This window comes from Protopterus annectens, chromosome 10.part0 (genome assembly GCF_019279795.1).
Source record: "Protopterus annectens isolate FY-2018-M chromosome 10.part0, PAN1.0, whole genome shotgun sequence".
In the NCBI taxonomy this organism is placed as follows: domain Eukaryota; kingdom Metazoa; phylum Chordata; order Ceratodontiformes; family Protopteridae; genus Protopterus; species Protopterus annectens.
In genome coordinates this window covers 1,782,745,081-1,782,762,886 of record NC_056744.1, presented here as the reverse complement: position 1 = coordinate 1,782,762,886, position 17,806 = coordinate 1,782,745,081, and the positions used below count along the sequence as shown (strand labels likewise).

At 38.9% G+C, this 17,806-nt stretch overlaps 1 protein-coding gene across 1 annotated transcript in view; it reads right to left on the bottom strand.

Moving 5' to 3' along the window:
- The window catches only part of LOC122814496 (integrin alpha-M-like), a 935,681-nt gene that overhangs the window by 451,588 nt on the left and 466,287 nt on the right, over positions 1-17,806 (bottom strand). Inside the window, exon 12 of the mRNA XM_044087070.1 lies at positions 15,574-15,712. Within this exon, the coding sequence (XP_043943005.1) occupies positions 15,574-15,712 (139 nt within the window). The remainder of the gene's footprint in view (positions 1-15,573; positions 15,713-17,806) is intronic.

Genomic DNA, 17,806 nt, shown 5'->3' with positions numbered 1-17,806 from the left:
GGACGCACACTGTCTGTGCTGAGAATCTTTCTGTATTGTGTTTGGAGTGAACTAATTACTACTTCTGAAAACATGAAGGAATGCAATTGATTTATTTAGATGCTAAATACTGCCAGCTCCAGCAAGATTCATCTGGGAGCTAGAGTCAGATCACAAGACATGATGTCATTCTGCAAGCTATCCCAGCAGTAATATTTGAGATATTAATTTGAGAAGTCTCTTAGAGAGGCAGTACATTCTGCATTCTGTCTTGGACCTGACAAGATCCATTCACCACACATCTGCATTGCTGTAATGAAGTAAGTTTCTATGGAATAGTATATTTCTCTTAGATATAGTCAGAAATATAGCAATGCTTAGTGTAGATATTTGTCTTTATTTATTTGAGACTGTCCTGAAATGTCTTTTCAAATATTTTCTGTGGTTTTGAACTCTGATGTCACTGTGAATATACACTGAGTATTTTCTTATTCTTTTATTATTTATTATCAAATATATTTAAACCTTTCATTGTGGCTAATCTGTGTAGAGAAATTTAAGTTATGAGAGTACTTGCATATTTATTTGGTGACACTGTGTGGGCCACATGTAATAGCCTTGCTCTTGGTCAAACTACCATTTGTATTAATATTAATATTACACAGTAAGATTGGACAACCTTTGTTAAGGCCCTTAAAGTAGCTGATAAGGAGTTGACTGGTGGCAGTCATAACTACCTTACAGTCTGGGCAGAAGGGGGGTATAGCTAGTAAACCTCTGCCAGTCTTTCCCTGGTGTGTGTGTGTGGTGTGTGTGTGTGTGTGTGTGTGTTGTGTGTATGTGTGTGTGTATGTATAAATCAAACCTTAAAGAGTGTGTGTCAGCTACTTGTGCAGGGACACAAAGCACTGGTTGGACAGAGAGGGTGCTTGCTGAAAGGTCTTGGCTTGGCCACTCAGCTGAGATCTCAACCCTATAGCTGTTTCAATGGGGAGCATTATTGGGGATCTGGAGAAAGTAAGAGAAACCAGCCCCAGAATGACTGTGATCTCTTTGTGCTCTTAAGGGAAATTGCACTTGATGCAGAGAGCTGCATCTGGAAATACTGTGTGTGCATCTGTTATCCTGTCAGTGTACATCTCTCACTGGTGCCAGTGGTGAGGATTGAAGCTCCTTGATTACTGGTCCAGTGGTGGGTGATCACACACAATACATCACGATAAGTTAACACTTAAATAACATTTTATCATTAATTTTGCAAAATGCAGTAATCAGGTTTTATACTGTTATTGAAATCTTTTGTAGAATCTAGACACAGAAGGATGAACAAAGCACATTCCAACACACCAATAAAAAAGCTGAGCAAAATTAAACTATAATTATATAGTATATATAATATATGTTAATTCTGCTTAATTGTGCTAATTATTTCACTGTTTAAGAAAACTGTATTCTACTATGGAGCTTTTCTCCCAGAGTCTCTGCTGAAAATGGGCCTCAGAGCTCAGTCAGACTAACCCGGTCAACAAATATAAAATAAAATAAAATAAATAAAATAAAATAATAAATAAAACAAACAACTGGGCACATAAAACTTATGAAAAGGAACTGACCACACCTGTCCAGAAGGGGATCCCTACCTATCCTGTCATGCCCAGTTCATCAACTAGACCTTCAGTGAAAACAATCGTAGAAAATTAGTTGCATTGACTCCACCACATTTTAGTTGAAGACGTTTCTCACATGTGTTCTTACTCTTTCCACAACTACTGGCAACACTGTCTTGTCTCAATTTTTGTTTGTTTTATTTCATTTGGTAACCCTCTCCTTCTGCATCAAACCATGGACATATAAATCACATTGGCTGTGAGCAGTCTTTTATGAGTTGTGAGGAAATGAAAGTTATGCATGTACAAATAATAGTAGCTGAATATGAGCCGGTATATCCTTGGTAAGAAGAGGACAAAGGAGGGCAGCCATTAGCATAGCTCAGTTATAAAACTTTCCCAGGCTGCCATGGTCCCACCCCTTCTCAGAAAGCATGACTGTGTCATTCCCCTGCATATGTGAAGTGAGTCACAAAGCACGGAGTAAAATTAATATTATAATTGTAAACCAGCAACATAAAAAGGTGGGAGGGGAAAAGAGTGTGTATGATAATGAGCATGGATGAGCTTGTCCAGTCTATCACCATGGAAACTACAGAAATTCCATATATCATGAGAGGAGTTCTGCCCTCTGTAACAGCAGGCCAGAGTCCAATACTAATTCTCCTCAATGGTGTGACTTTGGTCTATCTTATCTTTGCGGTTCTAATGAGCAGACAAGTCTTTGTGCCCCTGAACTTCGAACTGAGAGCAAATTAAAAGGAATGAAAAAAGAAATCCTTTACATTTAAAAACTGCAGCAAGCTGGTTGCTACATTTGTATACTGTAGCAACCACCTTACTACAAGTTATACCACACATGAAGCAAGTACTTCAGTCTCAAGTCTGACAGCAAGCAAACATTTATTTCCATACCAGCATTCAGAAATGCCACTACAGAAACAAATGCAACTTCTGCACTACTGACTGATCTGTATCTGCTGATAGCACTCCATAAAACCTTGTTCACTGGGCTACTGCTTCTATCACCCCACCCTAATTACACTTCTTGGCCCAAGATATCACATCAAGCTTAAAGTACCTTATGAAAGCAATAAAAAAAAAGCCAGGTAGCTGCTACAGAAATAGCATCCAGAGCTGCATTCCAAAATAAATAAAGTTTGATTTCCTGCAAATATTTTTTGAGTTTGTTAGTTTTATTAAAATAGACACTTGTACCTGGTGGAGATACATGATGAACAAAAAAAAGGATGTTTGCTGCTTGTTACACATAGTACAGAAATATGCACCCTAACCATGTCTCTACACATACTACACTTGGCATATATTCACTATTGCAAGCATGCACAACACCTGGAACACTGCCAAGCAGAAAAGGCCCACCTGTATAGACCATTACATAACCTGGCTAGAAAGCTTCTTGAGACTTAGCTTGTAACGATTAACAGATACTGCTGTACAGTGAACAAAATCAATGGATGTCCAGAGCAGGCAGAATCTAAGGTGACAGCAAACAACATCCAGAAATAGTCACTCACTTTCATCTAAAAGTCCACAGATAGGATGCAGGATTTCTGTTTTCTTTTCCATTTACTGAACATTTATGTGAAAGATTTGTATATTTAATAGGTATGCAATCTAAATATTTATCTAGGTTACCACACAGAAGTCCATAAGAGACAGAGAGGAGAGACATGGGGTTTGGTCACTCTGTGTAGTTTAAGGAGCTCATACTCATGACTTTTTTGTTGTAAGACAACTTTTGACATTTTTCTAGCACATACCGAAGAATGCATTATATTCTGTTATGGACCCAATGAGGGAGAAGCACAGAGAGACAATGACTTTGTTTGACCTGAAGGTTATACCTTTAGTAATTAACTAGGCTAGGTACAAAGATTTCTTAACAACACTTGATATATGGTGATCAAAGGAGAATTTATTATGCACAAATATACCCATGTGTCTAGTGACAGAAACTATTTTGAGAGGGGCCTCATTTATTTAGTAGGTGAGGTACTACTACTACTGCTCCACAAGGAGTACAATGGGCAATTCTTTGTGTTTAGTCTTTATCCATGGTTCTGACACCATGAGCTATTGAGACATAGATGTTTTGGAGGACATGACTGATGTCATTTGAGCTGAAAACAGCTTCAACTTTGCAGTCATCAGCAAAGTTAATCAACTAGAGGCCCTTGATGTCAGCCTTGACATCAGCAAAGAAGATGCCGAAGAGCCGTGGGCCAGTATTGAAACCTGGGGGATGCAACTAGTGATTCTTTTAGAGGAAAGTGCTCCACTGTCCTCAGTTGAGTGAGTTCTATCTGCAAGCCAATTAATTATGTAATAAGTTATGTAGAGGTTGATGTTCAAAAGCAACCGTTTTTCTACAATGTCAGATTGAAAAATAGTGATATAGGCCTTTGCCAGATCTATGTAAGCGGTATTCACACACTTGCATTCCTCCAATGCCTTTGAAAGCTTCTCAAATGAATCCACCAGGTTAAATAGGCGGTATCTACCTTTCAGAAAGCTAAACTGGATTGGCACCATTGGATGGAGCCCAGTGCAATGTTATGTATTGTTTCCAAGATTCCTGATGTCATTACAGAATGTTTTGCTTCTTCGTGGATACTGTAGCAGTGTTTAATTCATATTTTACCTTGCATGTTTTCAGCCCTTGGTTTAGGTCTTTATTTAATCTTTTTTTGAGGTCACATTTAGTGTGAGGGGAGAGAACTGAGTTTATTTTTTGAACAAAATTTTTTTTCTCTTGCTATATAGTTTACTGATACTTGGGGGTTCATGATGTGGACTTGTTTTTAAACTTGGTATGGCATTTGTGGTGGATGAGGACAGATGCTGCTATGCAGGAATTTAGGTTCGAATGTAAATCAGTGGTATAAGCAGCACTTTTAATGAAGGAGTTTTTTGGTGTGCACAGCATTTAAAGCTCATTAAGCCATCGCGAGTTGTAGGAAAATATTCCTGGACAAGTACATTAAGACAGTAAGATTTGAACATAAAAACAACATTACACCTAATAGAATGCAAACTAGACTGAAACACACACAGGCAGGCACACACACACACACACACACACACACACACACACACACACACACACACACACACACACACACACACACACATAGATCAAGCAAATTTTTATTTATTTTATTTAACATTTCTTTACCATGAAAGTCTGACTGGGATAGAGCCCATTTTCTGTGGAGGCCTGGGGAGAAATGCTCCAGATGCACTTTTGTGGATTTGAACATATCTGGGACTGGATTCTTAAGAAGAAAATTACATTTTGGTGGTCAGATTCAACCTGATACGGTAATAGCAGATGTAGAGGCACTGGGGCTAAGTCAGTGTGAACAACATTGAGTATATTGGTACCTCTAGTAGGGGAAGCTACTGTTAGATACATAGTATGCATTGAGGAAGTTGAAGAAACACTGGCCGTACTCACAGTTTGAAATGTGTGTGTTTGCAGGTTTATTGCTGGGAATTAAAATCACCTACTACACAATGACTTTGTTAAAGTCAGAAGTTAGAGATTATAATTTCCTAAAGTAGACACTGTGGATTGTGGGAGTCATAGAAATGGTTCTTTAGTTGTTTATTTCCAGCTGTTTACTTTGTAAATGAACTGGTCTACTGCCCTTTTCAGTTATGATCCAAGCTCATAGGAGAAGTTCCAAAACTTTTTATAGAAATGCCAAATTATTTTATAGAGTAAAAAGTTAAGTATTAGAAGGCAAAGCACACATGATATACAGGATAGAGAAATGCACTTTGAATCAAAACTCATGCAGAAGATATAAAATAGATACAATAGTTATGTACAACACATTATACACAAAAGATATATGCTGCATGTACACAGTGTAAAATATTAATTAATTTACATTTTGCAGTGATAATTAAGATTGCTTTATGTATTAGCCATTGTCCTGGAAATAAATAAACTAAGATTATTCCACAGAGATGCCTTTTAGATAAGTTTAAATGCTTGGATTTATTGAAGATTTTAGCTTCAATTGAGAGATAACTCCAAGCTTCAGGACCTAATCTTAAAAAGGCCCCTTTGGCAATGGCATTTTGAATTGTGGTCTGGCTAAAATTATTTTACCTTCCTGGCTGTTTCTCAATGAACAGACTTTCTCTCTAATGGTGAGCAATCACCTTAATGAAGGTCAGTAGCCATCTGAGTCCTTTTTGTACATCACAATGGTGTTTTTGATGGTCATTAAGTAATACAGATTTGAATAACTTTTTTTCAACAGTTTGAAGGTTTTGTATGATCTACAGGGCTAGATCCCAAAAGCCTTCTTCTAACAGTAAGTGACTTACTCCGACAGCGAGTCTTTCGAAATCTGGCCCTCTGGTGTGAGTCTGCTTATAGAAAGACCATAAACTGAAGTAAGTTTATCACAACGAAAACAAGTCTTTCAGAATCAGGACACTTAACTAGAGTAAATCATTTACACTGAGAACAAGTCTTTGGGAATCATCCCACACAGTAGAGACACGCTCTAGCTTGAGCAGGAGGACATTTTTGGCTATAGAAATCCTAGCAGTGGGGGGATAAGAGGTGAGATATTCTGTAGCATACTTTGTGAGAGTTTTGGATGAGACCATCTTTGTGGATTGTAAAGCTGATGAGGGATTCTGTGCCAGACCCAAGTATTTCTGCTTAGTGACATTGGAAATGGTATTGCCATTGGCCGAGATGAGGGTAGTTTGCATAGCACAGAGAATAACATAACATTTTTCTTCCTAGGATTAACTCACTAATACCAATGTGATGTGGAATGTCACACCTCTAGCAGACTACACACATCTTTATATTCTAGAGCATTCTATTAAAAAGGTAACTTAAAAAGCATAGGATAAACATATGTAAATATTTTATCAACAATAAAAGATATTATAATTACAAATAGCAATGCTATCCATAAGAAGTATTCTTAATAATGATAATAGTCAGTGCATTCATATTTATTCCATAAATAGTATAATATATTATAATACATGCAAACCCAGAATTATATTTTTGCTAAACGTTTACAAACATATTGCCATATCATGGAAACTGTACAACCTAGACATATAGTGTCAAAAAAAACTTTTGCTACTCAGACATAAGGTTAGACATATTGACAGAAATATGAAAACATATGCTTAATTGCAAATTAGCAATGAAACTCTTAATGCCACTTAAGATGTGTAGCTTATGGTGCAAATATCAATGACAGTTTTCCTCAACATCAATGGTTTCAATTGATGTCATGTTTTTTCATGTATTAAGTACATATGAAAGTATTGCTTATTTTCATAATTATTAATAAATAACTGGCAATAGCTCCAGTGTAGTGTGATATATATAGGATCATATGAGGTTACTAGGCTATTGACCCGGAGGTCATTTCAAGCCTGTTTCATCCCAATGTAATACCATAGATACTCTAGTCACTCCCCTCCAGCATGTCTTATTCAAGTCACAGGCCATAGTTAGGTCCCTGGAATGGGTAGCTCTAGTCCTGTTTGATTTACGGGTGTGCAGCAAATCCATTAGGTTTGGGTCGGAGATTGCTCTGTAAGCCAGGCATAAGTCTCCCATAAGAAGTCTATACAATACTAAGTATAGTGACAGGGACTTTAGTCAGTCTGTGTAAGGCACATGCTATTGTCCCTTGGTCTTCTTTATTAAAAATCTCTGCGGTATCTTCAATTGCTGCAGGTGCTTTGTATGGTACATGCCAAAAGGGGAATTATACTTAATTATGTCCCTGATTAGTGATGAGTATAGAGGGGTTGTGACCTCCTTTGCTCTAGATGAGATGCCTTTGCTAATTAAGTGTGCTACATAGAAGGCCTTCCTTACTACAGTAGACACATGGTGGTGAAAGTTAAGGTCGCAGTCTTCTTGTGATCCCTGATCCCTTACTACAGGTAGGTAGGTAGGTAGGTTTGTAGGTACTTAGGGTATTGTTGTTAATTTGACGGTGTGAAGGGACGTTGTTTTTACTGAAGGGAATAATGAGACATTTCTTCGCATTCAGTTCAATTGAGATCGTGACTAAGGCACCAGTCGTTGGTCTGTGTAAGACCCTCCTGAAGTATACTGACATCATTTGGGGATTTGATAATTGTACCCAATTTGCAGTCATCTGCAAACTTGGTCAGCCACAGCCCTTTAGTTTTGACCTGAACTTCTGAGAAGTATATACCAAACAGTAGGGGGCCCAGCACTGACCCCTGTGGCACCCCGCTAGTAACAGGTCTGCTGGTTGATGTGGAGTCACCCACTTTGATAGTGTGTTCGGTTTGTGAGCCAGTTGGTAACCCATCTTACAACGGAGGGGTTTACATTCATTTTGCTAAGTTTGTCAGTAATGCTTGAGTGTGGCATTATGTAGAAGGCCTTGGCCAAGTCGGGGTAGTCTGTGTGCACAGATTTGCCCTCATCAGTGGCCCTGGTCACATTTTCAAAACAATACACCAAGTTTAACAGGTAGGATCTGCCTTTGACAAAGCCGAATTGGGTCAGATCCAGGGTTTGGAGGTTGCCTATGTCTTTATTTATGAGGTCCATGATGATATGTTCCATGGCCTTACAGATGAGGCTGTTCAGACTTATGGGTCTATAACTCCCCAGGTTTGTTGCTAGGCCACTTTTGTGAAGGGGAATAACTGTTGCTGTACTCCATTCCACAGAAACATCATCAGTGGTTAGGCTGTGATTGAATAGGGTACTTAATGGTGATGCTAGTTCATGTTTTAGTTTGTTTAGAAGGCAGCCTGGGATGCCATCTGGTCCCAAAGAGGTTGTGCTTTTTGCCTTAGACAAGGCTTTAATGGCCTGCTCTTCAGATATGCAGGGTGGGGGGCAGTTGGGGACAAGGTTTGTGATAACTTTGTAGGGGATAAGGAATGAAATATTTGCCAGTTCTGTCCACCAGCAGGTTTGCTGTCTCTTCGGGATCAGTGGGTGTGATACTGCTTGTCATTAGTTTGGCACATGCTTGGGTCCTACATTTTAGGCTGTGTACGTAGCTGTAAAAGGCCTTATGGTTATCCTTGGCTGAGATTGCTAAGCTTTTCTCAAAGTTACCCTTAGAGGATATGATATGCTGTCTTATTTGCCTGCCGAGGTTGAGGAGGGTGCTTTCTTGGGGCCTTGACTTAGTTTTCCTAGACAGCAACATTTTGGGTTTGTTGTAAAATTTGTTGATGCTGGATGTCTACCAGGGTAGCTTGTTTATACTTGGGGCTCTGGCTCTGATTCTGTCTTGAACAGCTGAGTCGATACAGGGCTTAGTGTAAGCGTTGGTGTAGTTAGCACTTCCAGCTTGAGGTGGGGCCCTGAATGCATTTATACCTTCCCCAGTGAGGTATAGTTTGTCTTGGTGAAGTTTTTTAGTCTAACTTCACCCTTTGTGAGTTCTGCTGTTAGTGCCAGTTGGAAGGTGACTGATTTGTGGTCCAATTTAACTAATTAAGGTCCAACAGTTGCCGTGTTGCATATGTTTGTCATGTTAGTGAAGACCAGATCTAGTATGTTTGTTCCTCCTGTTGGGATTTGAACAATTTGTTCCAGGGCATTTGAGTTAACAAAGTCAAGGAATAAATTGTACTGTCTCCCACCAGGACATTTCACTCCATACCCTTTAATAATATACTGGCTTCTCATTTATGAAAATAGAAAATAAATATGGAAATAAGGTGGCAAACAGAGATGAATTTATCTACTGTAAGGTATCATAAATGAACAACCTTAGTGTCATTTTGTTAAAATGACCTTGGTCTTTTTAATACTACCTACTATTGACGAGTGGATGGGTAACAGAAAATACATCCCTGGGATCACTTCATTGGCTCTGCTTGACAGAGGATCAGTTAATTAATCAATGGGGCGGCGAAAGCCGACACACTCTGGCTAGGCTTATAAATGCCCATGGGCAGATAGCCTAGTACCTACCTATGAACCTATGAACCTATTAGATGCTACATCTAATAAAGGCCTGGATGCCATATAGAGCTATGGGTGTTAACTGGAAACATACAAGAAAGGTGCTGTAGGCTTGAATTAGCAACTTATTTGTAGGAGAACATTTTTAAAGGTTAAGAAACTTTATTGCAGGTTAGTTTGTAGACAGCTGAAGGTTTTGCTGTTACACAGCTATCATTTTTTAATGTCGCTATCTATAAAGATAGTAGATGTAATTTGGCAAATTTGGAAGGCAGGTTGCTGACTACAAAGTAGATCAAAACTTTTAATATGTTTAAAAAGCTGCTTATATATCAGTTTTTCAAATATCTTAGTGATGTGGCATAGGTTGGAGGCAGGCCTATAGTTCTTTAGGGGTCTATATTAAAAACCCAAAAATCCTTTTGAGCGAATATGACAACAGTGACACATATAGCCCAAACCGCAAATATGCCAAACCCCCTAAACCACGAAATTTAAAATCTCGAATCGTCATAGTCAGTCAACTCCACCACCCACTACATACTACCTACCCAAACATAACAAATAAACCACATACATATACTAACCAAACCCTACTTCTAACCCTACACTAAACCTTACATACATTACTATCTATGCGCTTACCTTAACCCACACCCTAACCCTAAGGTCCATAACTATCACACACTTACCCTACAGAGATATACCCCAGTTCCATGTTTTGCATGCTTTATCTCTCAGCTTTATCTGATTGTTGTTATCTTGAGACAACCAAGACCAAGACAATGCCTTATTTTTAGTGGGAATAGGTTGTACTGATAAGAAACAAATACTCCACACACATACATTTAACAAAACCCTACTTCTAACCCTACACTAAACCTTACATACATTACCTATCTATGCGCTTACCTTAACTCGCACCCTAACCCAAAGGTCTGTAACTATCGCACGCTTACCATATGGAGCTATACCGCAGACGGGCCAACCATGACAAATCGACATTTCGAATTTAGCGGTTTTGGACGTTCACCATTTCCGTAGTTTGCGCAATATGTGTTGCTCTTTTCCGATTTGCTCAAACAGATTTTCAGGCTTCTAATATCGACCAGTTGTTTAGAACAGTGGGAGAGGAATACTTTGGTAGATGTGGAATAATAAAATGTTTAAATTCGGGTGGGACTGTGCCAACAGTAAGAGAAGGATTAAAAATATCTGTAGAGGTTTAAAAGCAATCCTCTCAGCTGTCAGACAAAGGATAGTAGGGTGAAGTGACTCCTAATGTACTTTTGCAAAAGGTCTTTGGTTTATTTGATGGTGATATATGTCATCTAGAATGTAGCAGAATAACAGGCTAGAGGATATAGACTTGGAGTATTTACAGATCTGGAACTGGAAGTTGCTGGAACATTATTAGTTATTTCAGTTGAAGAAGAGCTAAATATGTGTTTATTCATCAGCAAAGCGAATGGTGCTGGTAGGCAGATTACATCTTACAGGGGAGTTATTGCAAAGCTTTCCTGTTAGTTATTTTATTTCTTTCCAAAAATTTTAGGTTTAGAGGATAGTGATGTTTCTTTTGTCTAAGATAGAAAGTTCTGGCACTATTAGTAGCAATCCTGGTAAGTTTTCTCTGTTTCATATAGACATTACACAGTTGGCTGTTTAATGGGTCTTAGTTCCATGTTTTGCATGCTTTATCTCTCAGCTTTATCTGATCGTTGTTATCTTCAGATAACCAAGACCAAGACAATGCCTTATTTTTAGTGGGAATAGGTTGTACTGAATTTTTGTTACAGCTGACATAAATTATGAGATGGCAATTGTTGGGTCAGTTTGGGCATAGAGAAATGACCAGTCAATGGCATCAAGATGGTTACTGACCCAGAATTGATTGTGATTGGTAAAAGGTCTACCAATTATGATTTGAAGAGGCGTTGTTGTTTTGATTGACAAGATGGAAAAAATAGGGTACTGGTCACTTAATTATGGTATTCTGTCCATGCTGAAGTAGTGATGTCTGATGTTAAGGAGTAATAGATCTAATGTAGAACTGCTTCCCATTTGTTTGTTTATTTGGTCTACTAGGTGCAGATTATAATTGCTCTAAGTTATACCATTGGAAGGCCTTGTTGAACTGATGTTTCTCTGAACCTAATGCATTAAAGTTGAAGTCACTTAGGATTATACATTAGTTTGAGATTGCAGTAGGATACATATTATACAGAGTTTGTTGCATTTTAGCTAGTGAGGAGAGGGCAGAATGTTTACTACAGCAGACAGGTGAGAATGCTCAGCAGGGTTTACTACAACAGACAGGTGAGAATGCTCAGCAGAGTTTACTACAGCAGGCAGGTGAGAATGCTCAGCAGGGTTTACTACAGCAGGCAGGTGAGAATGCTCAGCAGGGTTTACTACAGCAGACAGGTAAGAATGCTCAGCAGGGTTTACTACAGCAGGCAGGTGAGAATGCTCAGCAGGGTTTACTACAGCAGGCAGGTGAGAATGCTCAGCAGGGTTTACTACAGCAGGCAGGTGAGAATGCTCAGCAGGGTTTACTACAGCAGGCAGGCGAGAATGCTCAGCAGAGTTTACTACAGCAGGCAGGTGAGAATGCTCAGCAGAGTTTACTACAGCATGCAGGTGAGAATGCTCAGCAGGGTTTACTACAGCAGGCAGGTGGGAATGCTCAGCAGAGTTTACTACAACAGACAGGTGAGAATGCTCAGCAGGGTTTACTACAGCAGGCAGGTGAGAATGCTCAGCAGGGTTTACTACAACAGACAGGTGAGAATGCTCAGCAGGGTTTACTACAGCAGGCAGGTGAGAATGCTCAGCAGGGTTTACTACAGCAGGCAGGTGAGAATGCTCAGCAGGGTTTACTACAGCAGGCAGGTGAGAATGCTCAGCAGGGTTTACTACAGCAGGCAGGTGAGAATGCTCAGCAGGGTTTACTACAGCAGACAGGTAAGAATGCTCAGCAGGGTTTACTACAGCAGGCAGGTGAGAATGCTCAGCAGGGTTTACTACAGCAGGCAGGTGAGAATGCTCAGCAGGGTTTACTACAGCAGACAGGTAAGAATGCTCAGCAGGGTTTACTACAGCAGGCAGGTGAGAATGCTCAGCAGGGTTTACTACAGCAGGCAGGTGAGAATGCTCAGCAGGGTTTACTACAGCAGGCAGGTGAGAATGCTCAGCAGGGTTTACTACAGCAGGCAGGCGAGAATGCTCAGCAGAGTTTACTACAGCAGGCAGGTGAGAATGCTCAGCAGAGTTTACTACAGCAGGCAGGTGAGAATGCTCAGCAGGGTTTACTACAGCAGGCAGGTGAGAATGCTCAGCAGGGTTTACTACACCAGACAGGCGAGAATGCTCAGCAGGGTTTACTACAGCAGGCAGGTGAGAATGCTCAGCAGGGTTTACTACAACAGACAGGTGAGAATGCTCAGCAGGGTTTACTACAACAGACAGGTGAGAATGCTCAGCAGGGTTTACTACAGCAGGCAGGTGAGAATGCTCAGCAGGGTTTACTACAACAGGCAGGTGAGAATGCTCAGCAGGGTTTACTACAGCAGGCAGGCGAGAATGCTCAGCAGGGTTTACTACAACAGACAGGTGAGAATGTTCTGCAAGACCAATATGCATTTGCACCCAGTTTGGGCTTCTGTCTCAGTGGAATTGGCTATGGTGTATTCCCTAATGGCAATAGTGGAACTGGTTTTCACCATAAGGGTTGCCACTTCTTTACTTCTTGTACTGGTTCTAAAGTCATTAATCAAAGAGTAGTTATCCTATACATATGAAGAGGGAGAGAAGTCATCTTTGCACTAAGTTTCAGTTAGGGTCAGTATAGAACGATGATCATTAATAAGTCATGTTTCTAATAAATTCAATGTATTATTGAGGCTGTGCATATTAATGGAGGTGTTTTTATCCTAAATGGTTGAAGGTTTGTAGTGATATCTTCTGAAAGATAGAGAGAGAGATTTTATGTATTAGCAGTAGTGTGGTAGGTGAGTTTGCTTATAGATACTAGAACATTCAATAATTCAAGATTGTTACCTTCCCTGATTACTGGCAATGTGATGGTGATACAAATTAACATAGATAATCCCCCTCTGGGCACATAGCTACTCTCACTGGAAGGTCTAAATAAATGGTATCCATTAAACCTAAATAGAGAGATAATGTTGTAACTGCACACGTGGATATTTTCAAATGTCATGAGGTCTTCTAATACAGACATTTTGTTCAGGGTTCTAGTACTGAGCAGTGTTGTTCTGATATTGGATGTACTGGAATTTCATACGTTGTGCAATATGTTGGATCCATGAGGAAAAAGATATAGGAGATCTCTAGTAAACAGATAAGACTGTGTACAACATTCCTCCATCCTAGAATAATATCAATTACTCAGACACTTGTTAAATTTAATTATTTTAGGTTTAAATGATAGCATCATGTGATGCAATGGTAGGATAGTGCTCAAGATTAGTTGTGGTAACACTGGAGAACACTGGACCACTGCAGTGGATTTGCATGTTGTTTAGAATATTATGGCCATAGCAAGAACACTGGACCACTGCAGTGGGTTTGCATGCTGATTAGAATATTATGGCCATAGCAAGAACACTTGACCACTGCAGTGGGTTTGCATGCTGTTTAGAATATTATGGCTGTAGTGCAGTCTGACTGTTGGGTAATACCACTGTAGACTTTTAAACCTTATTACTGACAGTTAAAAAATGATTGCCCACTGCTAATCAACCCATGAACTGAAGTGTTAACATAAACTATTTGTATAACTATTTAATTTTGCAAAATGATTAGGCGTTTGCTAATACTTTTTCCATATCTCTTTAAAATATTTGATTTTATGAGGATTATAGTCAGTCAATAAAGTCAGACATTAGAGTTTCATATTTATTATTAAAAAAAAAATGCAAGTTGATGCAAAACCTGTTGATTTATTAACATTTTAAGCTCTCTGATTTTTGCTTTAATCCTGGTAATTATACTCCTTACTTTTTAGAAAATGCACATTGATGCAAAACCTATTGTTCAGTCTAACTTTTAACATCTCAGATTATGCTGCATTTTATTTTGCCAGCCATACCCCAAATAAAGTGTTTAATTTTCTCTTAATTCATTGAGAATTACAGTCAATGACAAGCATTACAGCTTCATTCTTCTTGATCAAATGATGATAAAAAGTCAGTTCACCCCGGGGATCACTTCTTTGGCACTGCTTGACAGGGGCACAGGAAAATAATTTTCTTGGGTGGCGAAAGCCAGGGAACCTTTTTGGCTAGGTTTATACAGACCCCAGGGCCAATAGCCCAGTACCTACCTATGAACCTATGAATCTCAACTAGTTTTACAAGTGAATTAAAAAAAAAGCCTTATGCATATCCTAGACCAGCATTTCTGTTGACATCAGAAAAATAACATTGCATTCGTGGCTATGACTTACACGTGGTACAGGGTTTTCCATTACTGCCCTAGCTGCTATCAACTTCTAATACATATGACTAGAGCTCTGTTTTTATCTTCCAAGCTGGAATATCAAAGGTCATTCAGTCTTACATACACAATTAATGGACTTTATGTATATTTGAGGTGAAGGGATTTAAGTGTCTTGGTGACATCAGAAATCCTGTCACCTTAGACATAGTTGACCACTTCTTTATAGTCGTTCAGTCTGGAGAGTGTTGCATAAACAGTCCCTCTGTGAAAACTTGATAGCGGTAGGTATGTGGCATTTTACTGTCTGTAATGTATAGCTGTGTAGAGAGAAGGATAGACAGACAGTAAGTAATGCTGGCAGGCAGGCACTGTCATTGGATAAGGATGCACTTGGCTTGATCAGTAGGTGTTTGTACTTATTCAGAAATGTGCCTAATGTGCTGTTAGTACCGCACAGTAACAAATTTGGCATGCTGAATCTATTCCAGAATAACCACGTGGGATAAATTAAAAAGTCTATTTCTGATTCCTTACCAAGATATGCATCCTTCATATCATTGCTTGTAGACGTTACGTTGTTAAATGTTGATCTGGAAAAGCCACTGTCAGGTCCATAGTGAAAAAATCCTCCAGCCCAGTCATAAGAACCTGCAGCTCCTGTAAGGATTGAATTCTGCGAACAAAGGATGCACAGAAAAAAAGCATTATAAACTGCTTCAATGTAATGCCACACTGACAGAAAACACTAGTATCAGCGAGTGATGTAGGAGTCTGGAACAAACGCAGTCAGAAGTCACTAACTTACCTTAAACGTTTTAGCATTAGTGGAAATATTATTAGTGAAGGCTGATAACCAACTATTTAATAAGTAAAGGTATTACATGCAAAGAGCAAAAACACACGAAAAACAAGCAGTTCTGCCCATGCAAAGAGTTCTGATATGTTTAATTTGATGATGAATTGCTATAATACCTTATAAACAATTAAATTAATAAATAAATAACTGGAGTGTAAACTTTAAAAAAAATTGCATATAGAACATGAACACTGTACACCTGTGTAACTTCAACATTATACATAACTTCACTTACCCAAGTGTTTTTTTTTTGCCGTACAGATTTCATTGCCCCTTATATATATATATATATATATATATATATATATATATATATATATATGATCATAGCAGCTACTTGTATTTCTCGAAACAGTAAAATTTATTACAATCATGCATTTGTTTGAATGCAGTTCTTAATTTGGTATTATTGGCCTAAGGGTGCGCAACAAAATCCATGGAGAGCCTTTTCACTTGGAAGCATACACTAGAAAGCTTTTCTTCTGTTATACTGAATGCATTCTTGCCTTTAGTAGAGATGATTATTTTGACAATAAGCTCACGTGGAAGTGATTGCTGATATTTTCCATATACCATTATTTTGTTAAGTTCAACATTTGCAGGGCTCCTTTTCAGGATGTTGTTTACCTGACATACATGTGGAAACACTATAATCTTTAAGTTACTTGGCAGACATATTTTTTATATGAATTTAAGTAAAGTTGTTAAATGTATTTGTACCTCTGCTCACAGAGGTGACTGCAAGGTGCAGAGATATGCAGCAGAACTTCAGATAGCATTTCACTCTGGACACAGCTTTACTTTGCTTTTACATTAGGAGGACTGGGATTATTAATCTAGTGACAGTAGGGGTTTACCTGGTCTATATGAGCTGGGAAACACACATATGTATTTTTTTGCACTTCTCTGCACTTATTTGCACTATTCTGATACCTAGATAGGATATAATACATTCAGACCTGCTGAATCTAGCCTGTTAATGATATACTTGAGCACTAAACAAGCCATCTTACATTAAGAAGGGTTCCTGTGATCCATGATGGCTGTGAAGTACGACACCTTTGAGTATGAGTGGGGTACTCTACAGATTTAGTCAACAATGCTTCCGTAGTAACTGAGTAAGGTACAGAGCACAACAGAGGAAAAGAAGAGCATAGCATATGCAGAATATCAAGGCTCATTGCTTCTCTGTATTAGCATATGCAGAATATCAAGGCTCATTGCTTCTCTGTATTAGCATATGCAGAATATCAAGGCTCATTGCTTCTCTGTATTAGCATATGCAGAATATCAAGGCTCATTGCTTCTCTGTATTAGCATATGCAGAATATCAAGGCTCATTGCTTCTCTGTATTAGCATATGCAGAATATCAAGGCTCATTGCTTCTTTGTATTGAACAAAAAAAGTCATTATGTGAAACAAAACAGAGAAAAGGAGTAGGGCGTTGCCAACTGTGTGATGCTTTCCCTTTGCCTGTGTTAGTATGCTAGTATATGATGTTTAGCAGCCTGCCCAAGGGAGGCTAACAGTGTTGGGGGTACTTATTATCTACTGACTTTCTCATTCTGTGTTGACTGGGTTAGTTCCACTAGGCCAGTGTTCTCTTTTCAGGGTAAACCCACAATGTTGTTCATACTGAGTAGGGGAAATCAGATTATCCGACTGTCATTAATGAATGAACTGCATAAATTAAATCATACTCCAACCGACTGCCAATTCTTCTTGCTAATGCTTTGCAGTTGCAGCAGTGAGAAATTGCAGAAATGCTTGGATAGGTGCAAGTTCCATCAGGTTGTCCTGCCGTAAGCATTCTTGTACTTCTGAGACAAGTAACAGACTGGTCACATATTGTCAACTGCTTTGTAGTGAACTCAGTAGGGTGTAAAGAAACATACTGTAAGGTATAGGAA